Source organism: Perna viridis, chromosome 5 (assembly GCF_037379345.1).
Source record: "Perna viridis isolate PV_CMFRI_1.1 ecotype Kerala chromosome 5, ASM3737934v1, whole genome shotgun sequence".
Lineage (NCBI taxonomy): Eukaryota > Metazoa > Mollusca > Bivalvia > Mytilida > Mytilidae > Perna > Perna viridis.
In genome coordinates, this window is record NC_142449.1 from 48,144,177 (window position 1) to 48,162,947 (window position 18,771).

Here is an 18,771-nt window from a genome sequence, read left to right on the forward strand (position 1 = left end):
CTGCTATTTGTGTTATATAATTTTCTGCTTACTTCTGTAATGATTAAGAGTTCATGTGTGGTTGAAGTTGGTGACCAAAAAATGTAAAAGCAGGAAAACATGTGACAATGGTGACCTACCTAGCTCAATTCAAACAGTATATAAAATGGCATTTATTTCGTTATCATGAACTTGTGGATCGTTATGGTGTATCCATATGCACCATGAAAACTGATTTATTCAACGGTTCATAGTTTTCCTTTCCTCGTTTGTCTATCCTGGACTTGACTTTTTATGAGCAACTTGGCGGGTGTTTCTAGAAAAGCAGAGGACGCTTACCCTACCAGTGCACCTGGTCCATGCTCCCAGTTTTTAGTGGAGTCCGAGTTGCATATTTACTTTTGTTACTTTGTATGATTTTAGTTACTTTATGTCCTTTGTTTTGTATATCTGTTTTCCATGTCTGGTCTTTGTCCTTGGATTGCATTCTTTTGATTACCGCTATAACCTTGGTTCCCTTGATTACTCTTTCAGTAAAATTAGACTATGATGTACATTTTTACCAACTTTATGAAGATAATAGCTTATCTACAAGGGCAAAAATATAGCTTGGTGGCTGGGGGACAAATGAATAAAACCACCAACCAGAAATCTTCCATGACTCCTAACATCGAATTCACTTCTCATGATCAATTACTACACCAGATAGAAATAATGTGAGTGAGCTTGCAAAGAGAATACTTCCAGCTTTTAAACGAGTTGACTGTTAAACTCTTATAAAGTTGAACTGTCTCTCCTTTTGCAGTTCTCTAATAATAAATTTCTTTATGCACATCAACAAATGATCCCAAATCTTCCTTTAGAATTCAATCAAAACACCTTACAAGGTTTAGGAGGTTTTAACTTGTACAGCTGTTGAGCAGGATTATCTCCCTTTGGAGTCCTCTATCTGTACAATAATAATATTCCTTCATTCCCATCTACATATAATGCCAAAACTTTCTTTAAAAATGCAATCAAAGCCCTTTGAGTGGTCAGCGAGGAGTTTCACTCATGTGAAACCCTTAGTTGGATTATCTTACTTTAGAGTCTTAGGGACAATAAAAAAAATCCCTTGAGCAGCCTAGGAAAAGTGGCACTTATATGAAATGTGGTTTAACAAATGGACAGGCAGACAGGATGGTTCCTATATACATGTACCTCCCACAACTTAATTAAAGGTATAATGAAACTACAAACATTACAGTTTACTCATTCTATTTGACCACCTATAAGGTTCAGTGGTAGTGTGCTAGCCTCTAGAAATACTAGGCAAGTCATACTAAAGTCTTCAAAAAATAATTATCACGCCTCTACTTAGCATACAGCATTTAGGAGTTGGAAAAATGACTTGTTTGTTTGCAGTCAGAATAATGCATCTTGTGAGGGTTGATTTTTAAAGATGGTTGTCAGTGCTTTTCTGATCAAATCACAACATTTAGGAGTTAGTGTGACACCAGGTTGGTTTGAAGTTAGAATAATGTGTTTGAGTGAGGTAATATACCTTCTTGTGTATGCCAGTATGTTGATGATCCAGCTTAGAGTGTTGGACTAGTACAAAACAGGGTCAACTCCATTCATCAAATGTAAGAGTCTTGAAATGCATGAAATATCAGTCAGCAAACTAAAACCAGTTTATCAATTAATCATTCTGTTCTCTAATCAGAATCATTGCAAATGACTAAAGATGGTACCAGATATCCAGCTGTTTACCACATCAACAGAACATTTCTACTTACACAAAGTCCACTACTGAAGTCATCATTAATTTGATCCAAGTTTGTTGGTTAACCACATAGATTCTCCTCTGTTAAAAATTTTCGATATGCAAGCTTTAGCAAGCTTGTTAAAATCTTAATTCTACCATAGAGAGTTGAGAAATAATTTAAATCCAGAATAGGCTTAAGGAGAATTGATTATCCCATGAAATCTGTACACGTAATATCGGTAACCTGGGAAAATGTAAAATGGCAGGAAAACTCTCACAGAACTTAGAATGGGAGAATTAGCAGTTACATATTCTGATCTCTAGTTGCCAAAATTTTCTATTTCAGATCTGCTTAGGTGGGGTTCTTGTTCTTTGTTTTCATGAGACCTTTCATGTAAATATTTTGACAATTCCCTCAACAACAAACAGTTTAGATCATGTGATTTCCTGAAACTGAACTAAAGTAGCTGACTATTTAGCAGACTAACTTCTATCAACACACTTATGTAAGTTTCATTAAAAAAAAGAACCATGACAATCCTCAAAAGTGATGGTATAGACACGAAACTGTAAGTTATTAAGTATAGTTCTGTCTAAAAATCAGGCAGAGGGTGATTCATCATATCACAAGATAATCAATGAAAAAGTAACACCTTCGTTAGATCCTAAAATAAATTATTCCTACATTCGTTTCCTTTGACCTGTTATATATATCATGAAATAATTTTTGACTGGTTATAGAATAAAAATTCTAGTGGGAAATTTACCAGTACTTTTCTAAGAACAGCAAAACCAAGTTTTAAGTTTTTCCCAGTGGGAAACTTTTATTTGCACTTTTATTTTTGAATAGTTTCTTTGAGGCCTACTGAAAGATTTCCAATAAAAAATATTTGGGATTAAGAAATGCATGAATCACTAATCATAAACTTCTGCCTGGTTTTAAGGCAGAGCTGTACTTAATAATACAAATAGTTTCTACTTGAACTAAAGTTGGGCACACTCTTAGTCTAAAACATTAAAAGGCATAAATAGAAAAAAATAAATATCATTTATTGGACAAAATAGAGTAAAATGTTCCATTCCCACTTTGTGTCAGATCTGACAAAATATTTTTAATATCTTCGACCTCCTTTACATTTTTAGGTGGTTGTGTTGGTGAGGGTTTAGAGGCAGTAACCTGAGGAGGCATCAGAAGTTTTGGTGTCCTCCACACAGTAGGCATTAGACAGGTACCAGCTGGTCTTACAACCTGTAATGAAAAAAATATCAACTATCTTAAATGTCAGTGAAGAGTTTTCATGTTTTTAAACATGCAGCTGAGTTATAGACAAAATTTGAACTATTATGGTATTGAAATGTGCCAAATTGTCAATTTTTTTGGTCATGTGACAAACAGATATGATTTTGCTCAGGTGACAAACAAAAAAACAGAAATCCCCAATTGGAAAGGTTGAACACACTATAAATACAAGTTGTAATAGTAAAAGTCTTTCGTCATAATAGACAGGAAGTATTTTTTTTTCAAAAGCACCAGCAATACCATATAAGAGTATTTCTCTATGATTTGGTAGTGTTATCTACTTCTTGAATGGCCAGTATTTTATTTTATAAACTGATGACTTAAAATACAATGTAAATTGCCCCTTTAATACAACAGGAGGTTTTAGCAACCATAATTTATACAGGGCAATTGCCATGTATTAATTTAATACAGGGCACATGCCCTGTATTAATTCTGGCCCGGTATAAAAGTTAAACTTGTCCGCCATTTTGTTTGAAACAGACTATAGGAAATATGTCATACTGAGCTGTATTTAAAGGTTTGTACAGATAACTCCTGTTATTTTAAGTCATCAGTTAATAAAGGGATCTTTAAATGGTTATTTTCATATTAATCCTGTATTATGTCCAAGTACAGTCGTATTGGGTTTCGACCACTTGTATTGGCCCTCAGCTTCGCCTGGGGCCAATACAAGTGATCTCAACCCAATACGACTGTACTTGGACATAATACAGGATTAATATGAAAATAACCATTTAATAACCCTATAATATAACACCATTGACGATGTGATATCAATTACTGATATCAATAATAGTTGTTGTATGATTGTGTATCATTTTTTACAAACCAAACTGGTTGGAAGCAATAATGTGACATTTCTTACATTGTTCTCCCAACAACATTGGTGACATCATAGAAGGACAATTGCTAAAATTTCTGTCATGACAGATGCCTATGCCAAGCCACCAAAATATTCCAAAGGAATGATATAGAAAATGGTTTTACATCTCGTAATAGTGGACTACCACAAAATATCAACTTTAGTTATTTAATTTCAATACCAAGCAAGCCTTGGTGAGTTTGTTATGATGTTGAAATTAAATAAAGAAAGTTTTGAGGCAGTAATGTGAGGAGACTCTTTGTTATGATGTTGAAATAACTCAAGTTGATATTTTGCGATATTCAACTTTCACTCATTATGAAAACTATAATTGTCATCTCTACCATATTTGCCAGCTTTACTTACACACCATTACTTAAAATATCTAATTATAGATGGTTATGACTTATGGTCATAATGCATAGCCAAAAGATAATTTTTGTTGCATTTAAGCATTTTAAAGAATTTTAGGTTTCAATGGTAGAACTTAATGAAGACTAAATTTTCAACAATTAAAGTGTGCTTCCCAAACTTCTTTCAAGTTTTCTACTTGTCAATTTACAGGTGACAGGAACACTGATTTTCGGTGATTTTCCACAACTTTTCTCAAATGTATCATACCTTACCTTTACCGTTTAACATGAGAAAACAGCCATGTTACGATCTAATTAGTATGTATTGACCAAAATGAGACAAAAGCTTAGAAAATTGGTTTTAAACTAACAATAACTCTTTACCGTACAAAAGATATTTCCACTCTCTGAGAAATCAACTGAATATTGTTGTAGTGAAGTTGCAACCCCTTTCCTAAATTTTGCCTTTCCTTAAGTCTTTATATCCTATCTGACACCTCAACTTCTATTCCTTACCGCAGGTTCAGGTGACGTAGCTTTAGGATCTGTTCCATAAAGTTCCTCTCTGATCTTGCTGTAGACATCTTCCCCATGGTCCTTCTTTATATGGTTCATCAGGATGTATTTGTTGGAGTAACTTCTCTCACAATCATCTACTGGACATAGTTTTCTCTGGAAATGATAGAGTTTCAGTGTCAGTCTCTATACAAACCAGGGTGTGGATGAAACATGGTAAGTAAAAAAAAAAACAACATTTTAATTTGCCTATTTGCACCATTAGAATCAAGATAAAAGATGATTTTGCACATCACTATGATAAATTGAGTACATGTATTATGAAAAAGAACATTTCAAGGGCACACAGCTTGTCTAAAACCTTATTTTTCTAACATTCTATTGAAAATTTTCTGAGCAAATCATTGATACAGAGATCAAATAATGGTCTTTTCAAATAGAGAAAGCATTCTTGAATGAAATTATATTGTCACATCAGTGGGTTTTTGACATGCATGTTTCTGATTTTTCCCATTTTGCCTGATTCTTACAAAAACTTACAATTAAAGAAATATACTGAATCTTCCATAGCTAATCGAGATTCAGATAATTTTATTGTAAAGGGTTAGCAGCATACTGAAAGATAGGTCCATAACAAAAAATTAAGTTCTAAAAGATTCTGCCTTTTACAAGTTTAATTAATAAAGGATATGTAAATTATTCGTTTCAGACAACTACCAACATAGTAATTACCAGAGGAACAAATAACAAAATCTGTGGACAAATCAATGACAGGAACCCACTATTCATAAAAGGATAATTAAATGGAATGAATGAACAACCAAAATATTACCATGAGAGCTGAAGAACTCCTAGATTTAACAATTATGTGGAAAAGTTCCGAGTATCAGCTAAATCTAAATGTGTTCTAGGCACAAGTATCATATTTTCATTATTCACAATAACCAACTGATTATCCTATTAATTATATAGATTTCCTCCATTATTCATTGCTATTTTCAACATAAATTTTAAATTTGTGAACGGCAGATTGATATTCATGTTGTAACATTTTGTGACGTTTTGGCATGAGAAAGTGCAGGAGTTAAATTACCTAATTTATTTCACAGTGTGAACTATCAAAAAATTTCACTCTGAGAACATTGGATATCACTGCTAAACTATAATAAATACCCTTTTTACAATTTCTTTTTCTTGTTTTAAGACATCTTAAATATGATGTTTACCCTTACTTTTATAAAATTCTGTAAAAAATCCATTGAATGATCAAAGGGAAGTTTAGCATATTAGTTGTTAACAAGTAAAACAAAAACAAAAAGAGGATTATCTCCCTTTGAAGAAATGTTTCATGCACATCTACACATGATGTCAAATCTTCCTGTAAATTTTCATCATAATCAATAGAGTCGTTTAGAAGGAGTTTTCCTTGTAAAGTGTGTGGAGACTGACAAACCGAACCGATGAACAGACAAACAGGCAGGGTGATTTCAATACAACTACTTAGTGGGATATAAAAACAAACACGACAATGTGACACTGGAAAAATAAGCAACCGGAACACCAAGTATTGATCTGTGTTGATTCAATCATATCAAGCAGTGAAAACAAAACATTTACTGGTACATTGTATTCACAATTGAAAATATAAAAAAAAAACACTAAAAAGTCTATGTCTTCATTAATGATAAGTATTGTTGTTTGGAAAATTTGAACTCCAAAAATTTCAAATATACAAGATTAAACTACAATCATAAATGCAATCTGTTTTTGTTCATTAACCACTGGGGTCAGATATGTTCTAAAAATATACATATACTTTTAATAGTAATCTTTTGAAGAAGATCAGTCAAGCAGAAAACTCCCTTTCAATAGCATTCACATTTCAATGATTTTACCAATAAACAATGCAGACATATTATCTACGCCTTACAACTCACTTCACTGTAGTTTTCGTCATCATGGACTCGAACCATGTGTCTTTCCAATGCCAAAGAAGAAATAAATTTCCTATTGCAATCATCATCTGGACAAACAAAATGACTCTGAAAAATTAAAATTGATGTATTATGTAAATGCAGAATCAATATTACATTAACAGTGAGCTGTAACAGTAAACTATGCTGACTGATAGTGACTCCACCTTTTGCCATGTACACATTTATAATTTTTTTTAGAGGTTCAATTGTAAACCCAGAATTATAAATTATAGTGTAACTATGTAATGTGAATATATTCTGTAGGAATATTCCTCCTAGGGCATTAGGTGTTAGGAAGATAAGGAAAGTACCGACAAGTTCACATTAATCTCAAACTAATTACCATCTGGTAAGAATTGTCCTAAAACAATATAAAAAATAAAATAAGAGGCTCACCTGCTTAAATCTTTTAGCCTTTCAAGGTCAATAACTTTAACAAGGAGTTGCCCGACAATTTTGGCTCAAAGAAGAATTTGGTAGGATTTATCATAAGGATTATTTCATCAACTGAAAGTTTCTTTTTATCTATTATACCAGTAGTTCTCAAGATATTGGCTGAAAACTGTAAAAACGAACACAATTTTCTGGACAAAATTTACCCACAACAAATAGGGTTACCACAGAAACCATGCAAAAATATGCAAAAATTGGAGAAAAAGTTGATAAAATCAGGTTTAAAAATATCAAATTTCCCGCAAAATATCTGAAATTTTTATTTCATAACCTGAATCTGTCAAAACTTTTTCCTTGGAAAAGCCCTTGTCATATGGGCATCGCCGGTTAGATTTTTAGCTATTTCACTTTCTAATCCACTTATCAAATTAAGAATGGTAAAAAATTGACTTACTTTCACTTTCACAACTAAGTAAAATTGTCATTGAAAAAAGCCCCTTCAACATTGAAAATATATGAAACATTGCAAAATACTTTGAAAAGTCCCCTTTTTCAAAAAATGTTTTATCAACAATAGATTCTTCATTATTAATCACTATAGCAACCACCAGTTTCCATTAATGTCATATTTCATCCCTAGCCAAAAGTGTGAAACTAAACTAAACTGAGGAGTGCTGGCCAAGAACCAAATAATAAACAAAGATCAGGTTTTGTGGTCTGTAACCATTATTCAGGGACAAAAATCAGCAGTTGCCAGTGTCCCATAGCTACTAGACTTTGAACTGGGCTACCAAACTTTTGGGTAAAATTTAGTTGAACATATAGAAAATATCAAACAATAATATAGTCTGGGCTACCAGCTTGTATTTCCTCATTTTTTACCCCTGATTATTGAATAAGTGATAAAAAGTGAATTAGGTGAGTTTTTGACATGCATGAATCACCACTTGTTTGATTTTTTAAAAGATTAAATGGGGGAAAAATCTAATCCAAATCTTATTACCTCTTCATCCTCAGTGATAACAGACTCATCAGAGCTACTGTTGAATGATATAGTATCCAAGTCTGAGTCTAAGTTCAACATCCATTCAGTGTCTTCTACAAACTTTCTTCTTTTTGTAGCCAATTTATGCTTCTTTTTTCTGTTCTTATTACTGCATAATTTGTATGTATTTTCAGCAAAATATTTTTTCATTTCAAACATATCCTTGCAGACTTGTAAAATTCTTTTCCGTTTCCACGGTTTCTGGCTTATGTCCATCTTGCCATTGACTAGTTGGTCATAACATTTCGCATCATTTTTGTGCATAGTAAACAGGTAATTTGCATATTCAGTTTTGTATCCAGCTTTCATCTTATCACAAATAAACTGAATGTCATCATCATCAAATCTGAAAACTTTAACACTACATGGTTTTATCTGACAGCCATAATCCTCAAAAGTGACACCATCCAAAGACAAAGTCGGAAGTTTCTCATCTAATTCCGATGATTTTTCAGAATCTACAGTTATATGTGGCTCCATAACTTCAAGCTGTGGAGGCTCATCATCTGTTATATTTAGTTCTTGTGGATTACTTTGTGAAACTGCTTCATTGTGAACAGTGTTTTTACAATTAGAATTATATTTGCTTTTATTACTCTCAGTATTTTTAGGAACAATTTTTGATAAATTCATTTTATTCCCTTTAATAGAACTGTTAAGAATGGGTGACTTTTCTATCTTTCTACTAGGATTTCTGTCCATCATTTTTAACTTTTTTAATTTGTTAATATTCCAAGCCCTTGCAGTAGAGAAGTGAGGAAATTTTGAAGGTGAATGTTTTACAAAATTGGATTCATTGTTAACAGTTTTTGCATTTTGACATCCCTTGCCGAAAATTTTCATTCTCTTCTCAGTCCCTCCACCTCCAAGAACAGACTCCAAGTTACTTTTAATCATACCACTATTTTTTTCTAGTTTCTCTGGAATGTTTGTTTTGCTGAAGTTTTTTAATTTCGACCTATTTTCACCATTATTCCATTTTTCCATTAAACTGATTTTATTAGGTGCTTCCACTTTCTCGTCATTTTCACTTTCAAGTCTTCTTGGGATGTATTTGTCATCTAGATTTAGCACTTTTGTTTTATCATCATTTTGTTGCATTCTATAGAAAATATTTTTTTCGTCCTTTTCAATTTTTGCTTTTTCATGTTTGAATCCTGTATCACCCACTTCACAAATCATATGTTTGGTAACAACAGGCTTAAAATCACTGTTTTTAAAGGTAATACATTTTAATCTTTTTGTCGCATCACTTCTGTTGCTTTTTATAGAAGCCTGAACTGTCCTGTCTAGAATGGCAGTTTTTGTCTCAAGAACTTTTTTGTATTTCTCTCTTTTCACATTATCAAAATTTTTGGAATGTTGGATTTTGTTCGTTTGAACAACAGTACTATTTTCCATCTCTTTTGATACAGGAATTTTTGGTTTTGGACTACTCTCTATAGAATTTTCATCCCAGCTGAGAATCTCAGCTTCCATTGACTTATATCCTAGCACAGAAACATTAGCACTGCTGCTAGCCACCATGTCTAAACCCATTCCCTCATTTTCTTGATTACTCTTTTTGATCATGTCACCAGTTTCTGTGTCAGTTTCTAAATCCAATTCAATAATATCATCTTCTGAATCAGAAATAACCTTTCTCACATTTAAATCCTGAGACAATTGCTTCCTTTTCCGTTTCTTTCTTGGTTTATTGCAGATTTTCGACACATTGCCCAAATTAATATTTTTGCCTAATAATGAAGTAGCTTGAATATCATTAACATTATCAGAAAATTTTTCTAAAATTGTATCGACGTTGGCATATGAATCAGGAATAGAGATACAATGTCCAACATCGTCATCTGTCCACGCCTGTAAATGATCCTTTTTGTTAACTGCTTGGGGTGTTGTCTCTAACGTACTAGAACTACTTTCAACATTTTCTACTTTAACAATAACTGAAGTGTTTACAACATCAGTTGCAAAGTTGTCATTCACTTGAGTTCTAAAACCATCATCATCAGTCTCTATATTTGATTGTTCATGGCTAGTTTTGTACCTTTCTAAACTTTTATTTATAGCTTCATTTCCGATCACATCCCAATAGTTTTCAGATTTTATTGACAACTCATTTTTTATCCCCACAGGGTTTTTTAGGTTTTTTGATTCAGGTTCCAACATTTCATTATTATCATGCTCTTCTTGTGCCACTCTATATGTGGACTTTCTATTTTGTGTTTTACTATCTATGTTTTCACCATTTTCTACTGGTTTCGCATTTAAATCCATTTCATCTTGTTCTCCTGTTTTTATTGAATCTTCATCTACAGATAGTTCCTTATCATCATTGTTTGTAATAGAACTATCCTGACCACTAGGGGCATAGTCTGGGTCAGGTTTTCCATACAAAAAGACGAGATCTCCAACATCCATTTCTACGTCTTTTGGTTTGATATTGTCAACAATATCTTTGTCTGGCAAGTTATTGTCTGTTTCAGCAGCCAATGGGCTACTTAAAGGAATAATGTCATCTAAATCATCTTGTTTTTGCATTTGCGGGTTATCTCCCTTATTTACATCATCAATATAAACACAACATCCTGTCTCTTCATTATGAATGATAATGCCACCATCTAGCATACGACTTTTAACATTGTTAATATCAATGACAAAATCACCACCAGAACTTTTTACTTCTTTACAAAGATTTGAAACTGATATTTCTTTTTCAAATGATTCTAGGGTTTCGTATTTATCTTTGTCAAATGTTTCCTCTTTACGTTCCTCGTAATCACAACTCTCGCAGAATGAGGTAAAATGTTCAACAGAAGTAACTTGGAATCTTTGAAGTATATATGACCGGGAAAAGAAGTTTCTCATCTCCTTGAACGCTTCTTCATGATTGCGTTCTAATTTATCCTTGTTTTCTGTATGTATTTCCTTATTCTGTGTTGTTTTGACAAGCCACAGAGCACCATAGGTGTCCTGAAGATACAAAACATGACATCTTAATCAAAGTTTATAAACTAGGACTTCTTTATATGTATGTTTCAATGAACAGTCATCAATTATAAGGGAAGGAAATCACATAGGTGATCTACGATAGTTTTTGCTCATCATGATTGTGGAACATTTCAGATTTTTCTAGGTATGTACATGTAGATAGCTTTTGACAATAATAATGGAAACAATTTCACAAAAATCCTTGGATTTAAAAACTGTCTTTTATTCTCATAGAATACAGATAGTATTTTCAATTTTTCCTGTCAATAAGCCAATGATCATGAAGTTAGTTGAGATGGCAGTTTACACAAAAAACATTAAAATACATGAATTTGATGAAGCTTTTATGAGTCACAAGTTTTAGCTAAACAAAGCACAAACAAGATACATGTACATATATTTTGTTTTGGTAGTTACCAATAGGCATGTATTAGGATGAGCCAAAAAAACTGACAAACCATGAACACTTTTCAATAACTTTAAAATAAACAAAATGTACATAGGGTATGTCCATACTACTACAGCTCATACAGTGATCATGTTCATTTGACAGAATTGGTCTTCTGTTGATTCGATTGATTGATTGATTTTTGCTGATTTGATGAACTTCCTTAGGTAGTTAACAGAGCAATTAAGGAGACATTTAACTTTAACAGGCATACCAATGGATATTAATAAAAATTTGAAATTGTCCAGTTATATAGTCTGTTTGAGTTTTATAAATCTTGGGAAAAAATCCTATCAACAATTCAATTTTTAAACTGCACCAGCTTTTCTGTAGTGTATACATAATCTGAGAAAAATTTTCAGTTTTATCTCCACAGTTCTAAGAAACTCCACTAAGGCTTAATGTAATTTTGATTTTGTTTATTTGAATGTTGGAACAGCTATAGGAATATCAGTTCAGGCTACAAAACAAAGCTAGGTCACTTCAAGTTATTCGAATATCCATGGATGTCAATACAGGATTAGAAAGAATGTTTGTCAGAAATAATATACATTTTTGTGCTAACTGTGGGACATTCAATGAGCATACATAAAGCATGCTCAATATACACTTCTTTTGAGGAAAATCCTCTTGTTCTACCCGAGCCCTACCTTGTGGAAGTGTATATTAAGCATAGTCATCAACTTAACACAAAAGGGTCTAATGACATTTTCAGATATTCAAATAAGTTGATGTAGTATACTGAATATTCAAAAAGATATTTATAACATTGAAATTACATTAAGTCTAAAAGGAAAGTTAGAGATAAAAATCTGAAAATATTGAGTTCGTATGTACTATTGAAAAAGATCTGCAGTAGAAACATTAAAATATTTCGAAAAATGAATTTTGAAAATACATTTTTTTCAAAAATCTATAAAACTCTAATTAACTATACCTAGGCATTTTTTTCATCAGTTTATTTAATGCAGGGAAGACCAACTCCATTCCATATGCTGTGTAATGGTATGGATGATCAATTCAGACTAGAACAAAGTATTATATTACAGTCTTTATCAATCCTTTAGTCATGCACCAAGTATGTTATTACAAGTGTAATATTTTAAATTGCTGTGATGCTTTAGTTATTACAAATGTTAACACAAATTTGTGTAATTGCAGTTATCAGTACACTCATAATTTATTATTTGAATATGTCACCACAATGAAATTTTTTATATGATTTTTATCAAATTTGTTGTTTTTTCCAAAAGTAATAAAGCTGCATAAATAAGTTAAAATAAATGCCATCCAGTTGAACTTTGTTCACTAGGGGCAAGTGCAGGCACAATATTAGTTTTTGACACACTTTAACATAGAGACTTACTGTTCATTATGGAAACAACAAATGGTTTGGACACATATTTTAGCACAAAATTTGTATATTAACTGAGGGTGAAAATGTTCTGCTTTAAGGGTGCTTATCAAAGACCTTTGCCTTCATTCTCTGTAAGAGATGTAAATCTGATAGAATATTTTAGACAGGGACTTCCAGAAGTAATCCAAAAATTTTTAAAAATGATTCTTTTTTTATGCACGGCCTCCTTCGCCAACTTATAACTTGAAAACCATAAGAAATATCTGAAATCTGATTGAGAAACACAAGCAGGAATTTTAATTTGGAGTCCAATTAAAAAAATTCAAAATCAGATCAAAAATAAAAATGTCTTTAAAAGTTTCACACACTTCCTGGAAGATACATGTAATCATTACCACTTTTTAAAAAAATGCTTAATTTATCCTTTAGTGAGTGTTAAACATTGCACAGTAATCAATACATTTAACATTTTGAGATATTTTTACACTTCCTTAGACAGTTCAACCATGTTCATTACTTGAAGTGTACATTTTCAGATTTATATACCCATAGCTGGAAAGTCCAACAATGCCCATTGTTTTGAGTGTACATTTACAGATTTATATACCCATAGCTGGAAAGTCCAACAATGCCCATTGTTTTGAGTGTACATTTACAGATATGTATACCCATAGCTGGAAAGTCCAACAATGCCCATTGTTTTGAGTGTACATTTACAGATATGTATACCCATAGCTGGAAAGTCCAACAATGCCCATTGTTTTGAGTGTACATAGCTGGAAAGTCCAACAATGCCCATTGTTTTGAGTGTACATTTACAGATTTATATACCCATAGCTGGAAAGTCCAACAATGCCCGTTGTTTTGAGTGTACATTTACAGATTTATATACCCATAGCTGGAAAGTCCAACAATTCCCATTGTTTTGAGTGTACATTTACAGATTTATATACCCATAGCTGGAAAGTCCAACAATGCCCGTTGTTTTGAGTGTACATTTACAGATTTGTATACCCATAGCTGGAAAGTCCAACAATGCCCATTGTTTTGAGTGTACATTTACAGATTTGTATACCCATAGCTGGAAAGTCCAACAATGCCCATTGTTTTGAGTGTACATTTACAGATTTATATACCCATAGCTGGAAAGTCCAACAATGCCCATTGTTTTGAGTGTACATTTACAGATTTATATACCCATAGCTGGAAAGTCCAACAATGCCCATTGTTTTGAGTGTACATTTACAGATATGTATACCCTTCCTTCAATAGTCCATTAATGTTCATTGCTAAAGTGTACATTTACAGATATGTTTGAGATTGTTAGCTTCAATTTTAGGCTGATTAAGGAGATTTATGGCTCAATTCCTTTCATATTCAATCCACAGGTCTATTTAGAATACATCTTTGAGAGTGTGTCTGAATTGGAATTAAGTAGCCACAAAATTAAATTAACATTCTAAATTGTGAAAATAAGTATCTGCTAAAATAAATTGGTTGACTGTATTTTTCTATGGCAAGTTTTCACAAACCAATCTTTCAATTTCACATTCTTTAGTAATACAGCTCAATAGCTTTATCTAAACAGTCATTCAGGTAAAAAGAGAAGATAGGAGTCAACCCATATAAACAGTCATTCAGGTAACAAGAGAAGATAGGAGTCAACCCATATAAACAGTCATTCAGGTAACAAGAAGACAGGAGTCAACCCATATAAACAGTCATTCAAGGTACAAGAGAAGATAGGAGTCAACCCATATAAACAGTCATTCAGGTAAAAAGAGAAGATAGGAGTCAACCCATATAAACAGTCATTCAGGTAACAAGAGAAGATAGGAGTCAACCCATATAAACAGTCATTCAGGTAACAAGAAGACAGGAGTCAACCCATATAAACAGTCATTCAAGGTACAAGAGAAGATAGGAGTCAACCCATATAAACAGTCATTCAGGTAAAAAGAGAAGATAGGAGTCAACCCATATAAACAGTCATTCAGGTAACAAGAGAAGATAGGAGTCAACCCATATAAACAGTCATTCAGGTAACAAGAGAAGATAGGAGTCAACCCATATAAACAGTCATTCAGGTAACAAGAGAAGATAGGAGTCAACCCATATATACAGTCATTCAGGTAACAAGAAGATAGGAGTCAACCCATATATACAGTCATTCAGGTAACAAGAAGATAGGAGTCAACCCATATAAACAGTCATTCAAGGTACAAGAGAAGATAGGAGTAAACCCATATAAACAGTCATTCAGGTAACAAGAGAAGATAGGAGTCAACCCATATAAACAGTCATTCAGGTAACAAGAAGATAGGAGTCAACCCATATAAACAGTCATTCAAGGTACAAGAGAAGATAGGAGTCAACCCATATAAACAGTCATTCAAGGTACAAGAGAAGATAGGAGTCAACCCATATAAACAGTCATTCAAGGTACAAGAGAAGATAGGAGTCAACCCATATAAACAGTCATTCAGGTAAAAAGAGAAGATAGGAGTCAACCCATATAAACAGTCATTCAGGTAAAAAGAGAAGATAGGAGTCAACCCATATAAACAGTCATTCAGGTAACCAAAAGATAGGAGTCAACCCATATAAACAGTCATTCAGGTAACAAGAAGATAGGAGTCAACCCATATAAACAGTCATTCAGGTAACAAGAAGATAGGAGTCAACCCATATAAACAGTCATTCAAGGTACAAGAGAAGATAGGAGTCAACCCATATATACAGTCATTCAGGTAACAAGAGAAGATAGGAGTCAACCCATATATACAGTCATTCAGGTAACAAGAGAAGATAGGAGTCAACCCATATAAACAGTCATTCAAGGTACAAGAGAAGATAGGAGTCAACCCATATAAACAGTCATTCAGGTAACAAGAGAAGATAGGAGTCAACCCATATATACAGTCATTCAGGTAACAAGAGAAGATAGGAGTCAACCCATATAAACAGTCATTCAAGGTACAAGAGAAGATAGGAGTCAACCCATATAAACAGTCATTCAGGTAACAAGAGAAGATAGGAGTCAACCCATATAAACAGTCATTCAAGGTACAAGAGAAGATAGGAGTCAACCCATATAAACAGTCATTCAAGGTACAAGAGAAGATAGGAGTCAACCCATATAAACAGTCATTCAGGTAAAAAGAGAAGATAGGAGTAAACCCATATAAACAGTCATTCAGGTAACAAGAGAAGATAGGAGTAAACCCATATAAACAGTCATTCAGGTAACAAGAGAAGATAGGAGTAAACCCATATAAACAGTCATTCTATTTCTCTCTTCTAATGCTATATGTATAAACATGACCATGACCACAACCATGTAACATTTATTTAGAGATATAGCAGTTAATAGGTATTCAGTATATACCTATGTAACACGAACAACATTGATTTCAGATCTATTCAATATCCATTTAAGTAGCAGTCTTAGAAAAATCAGACAGGTGATTCATGCATGTAAAAAAAAACACTAAATTCAGTCAAGTTCTTTTTCAAAAACAAGTACAGACCACATAAACATTCTTAATATGTCTTTCAGTTTGTTGTGCTTTTGAGTTGAAAATTACATAAATTGTGCATGAACTTTTGCAGTTATTATCTTTCTTGATTTGATTGATTTATGTGGAAGATCAATGTCTGATTTTCTCCAAAATAAAGATCTGTATACAAAAAGGGCTCTAGTTACATAAAAATACAATGGATGTAGATATAAAAAGCATCATTTGTTTGGTGGGTTTTTTATTCATCATGATTCATTTTACCATCAACAGTATCTGAATTTTATATGTACTGGTACTTTATATGTATTGATACTAAAGGTATTAGTTATTAGATTTTTAACATTTGACATACATATATGTAACACATGCAGCATTGATTTTAGCTTTATTCGATATCTATGTAATACATCTTATCCTAGGGTAATGTCATTAAGGCCTATTTCAGGCACAACAATATTCAATATTTTCAGGAATTGTGATCAATATTTTTTTTTTCAAACCGAAGTGAATTAGCTAATATAAATAAAATAGTTAATTTTTAATGAAACAAACCACACTTCACATTTTGTACAACTTAACTTAATTGGTCAATTTTAGCCAGATCAACCATCCCACTAACATTCCATAAACCTTGAATGAGAGATACAGACAGTAATTGGAAATTCTTGATTTATTTTTTTCACTGACTCCAGTATGTGTGTTTAAATGAATGTGTAATGTGTATATGTAAATTGAAGTTATTTAACGTTTATCAATTACATTAATATGAAATAGTCAGAAATTATATTCTATACCAACTAGTGATATGAAAACTTCGCAATTGCAATGGTTTGTTGTGTGATTTTGTTTCATTTTCTATAAAACCAGATTGGTCAAAAGCATTGTTCTCCAAATATCATTGATGACAACACCAATGTCAATCGGCAAACATATTACAAAGAAATTATATAAAAAAAAGTTTTTAACTCATGAATTTGAATATTAAAAAATATCAACTACTGGTTTAATATGAACATCATAACTAACTTGTTGAAGCTAGCTTGTTGAGGCTAGCTTGTTAAATAAACAGATTTATAAAAGATAAAGCTTGTTTCCCAATCCCTTGCTTACATTGTATTTATGTTACTATACTATTGTTTGAATTTCTAAATAAAATATGTTATGTTTACACTAACTTGAATAGATATTCTACAATTATTATAGAAACTATGAATAAACTGAAACATATGATTATCATATCACTCAGGTTTCATATGATTATCATATCACTCAGGTTTCATATGATTATCATGGATGGCACCTTTTTGCTGTGTATGCAGGGTTATTGCCTTGACTACCAAAATTTGTAATTTTCTCTTGACCTGGTTAATTCTCCATTTCACTATCAACAAAGATACTAGAATTTTTTGCTAATTAAATTTCAAAAGACTTTGAAATGTTATTGAGTATGAGTATCACATTATATTTTTCTAATAGGAGGAACAGTTATAGGATTTTACAGTAAGTTATCACTCATAGAAGGAACAGTTATAGGACTTGATGGTGAGTTATCACTCATAGGAGGAACAGTTATAGGACTTAATGGTGAGTTATCACTCATATGAGGAACAGTTATAGGACTTAATGGTGAGTTATCACTCATATGAGAAACAGTTATAGTACTTTACGGTGAGTTATCACTCATAGGAGGAACAGTTATAGGACTTCACGGTGAGTTATCACTCATAGAAGGAACAGTTATAGGACTTTACGGTAAGTTATCACTCATAGGAGGAACAGTTATAGGATTTAACGGTGAGTTATCATTCATAGGAGGAACAGTTATAGGACTTTACAGTGAGTTATCACTCATAGGAGGAACAGTTATAGGATTTAATGATGAGTTGTCACTAATAGGAGGAACAGTTATAGGACTTAACCTTGAGTTATCACTCACAGGAGGAACAGTTAACGGTAAGTTATCACAAATACTAATACATCTGGCTCCAGCGCCACTTCAATGGTAGTTCCAATCAAAGTCTTTGAAACTGATGACGTCACAAACAGTTAAGATATTATTTAGACTAATTTTATTTCAAATTTTGTGGAGCCTCATGAAGTAAAAAGTCAGCAGATGATACAAAAACAGAGATTTATTACTATATTTTGTATATACTAACTTTTGGACTTATTTTCAAGAAACTATGAACACATTACAAGAACAACTTCTACATTTTTTATGTCAGAAAATAGGTACATAAGTCTCAATATTCTTACTTCAAAGAAAATATGGAAGAAATACTG

General features: G+C 32.4%; 1 protein-coding gene across 2 annotated transcripts in view; it reads right to left on the reverse strand.

Moving 5' to 3' along the window:
- Positions 1-2,755: 2,755 nt before the first annotated feature.
- Positions 2,756-18,771, reverse strand: part of LOC148618030 (uncharacterized) — a 56,510-nt gene continuing 40,494 nt past the window's right edge. For both annotated transcript variants that reach the window (XM_088585852.1, XM_088585851.1), the window contains 4 exons: positions 8,133-11,144; positions 6,698-6,802; positions 4,761-4,916; positions 2,756-2,975 (listed from right to left, as the gene is read on the reverse strand). In XM_088585852.1, coding sequence (XP_088441978.1) covers positions 2,772-2,975; positions 4,761-4,916; positions 6,698-6,802; positions 8,133-11,144 — 3,477 coding nt within the window. In that variant the 3' untranslated portion in view covers positions 2,756-2,771. The remainder of the gene's footprint in view (positions 2,976-4,760; positions 4,917-6,697; positions 6,803-8,132; positions 11,145-18,771) is intronic.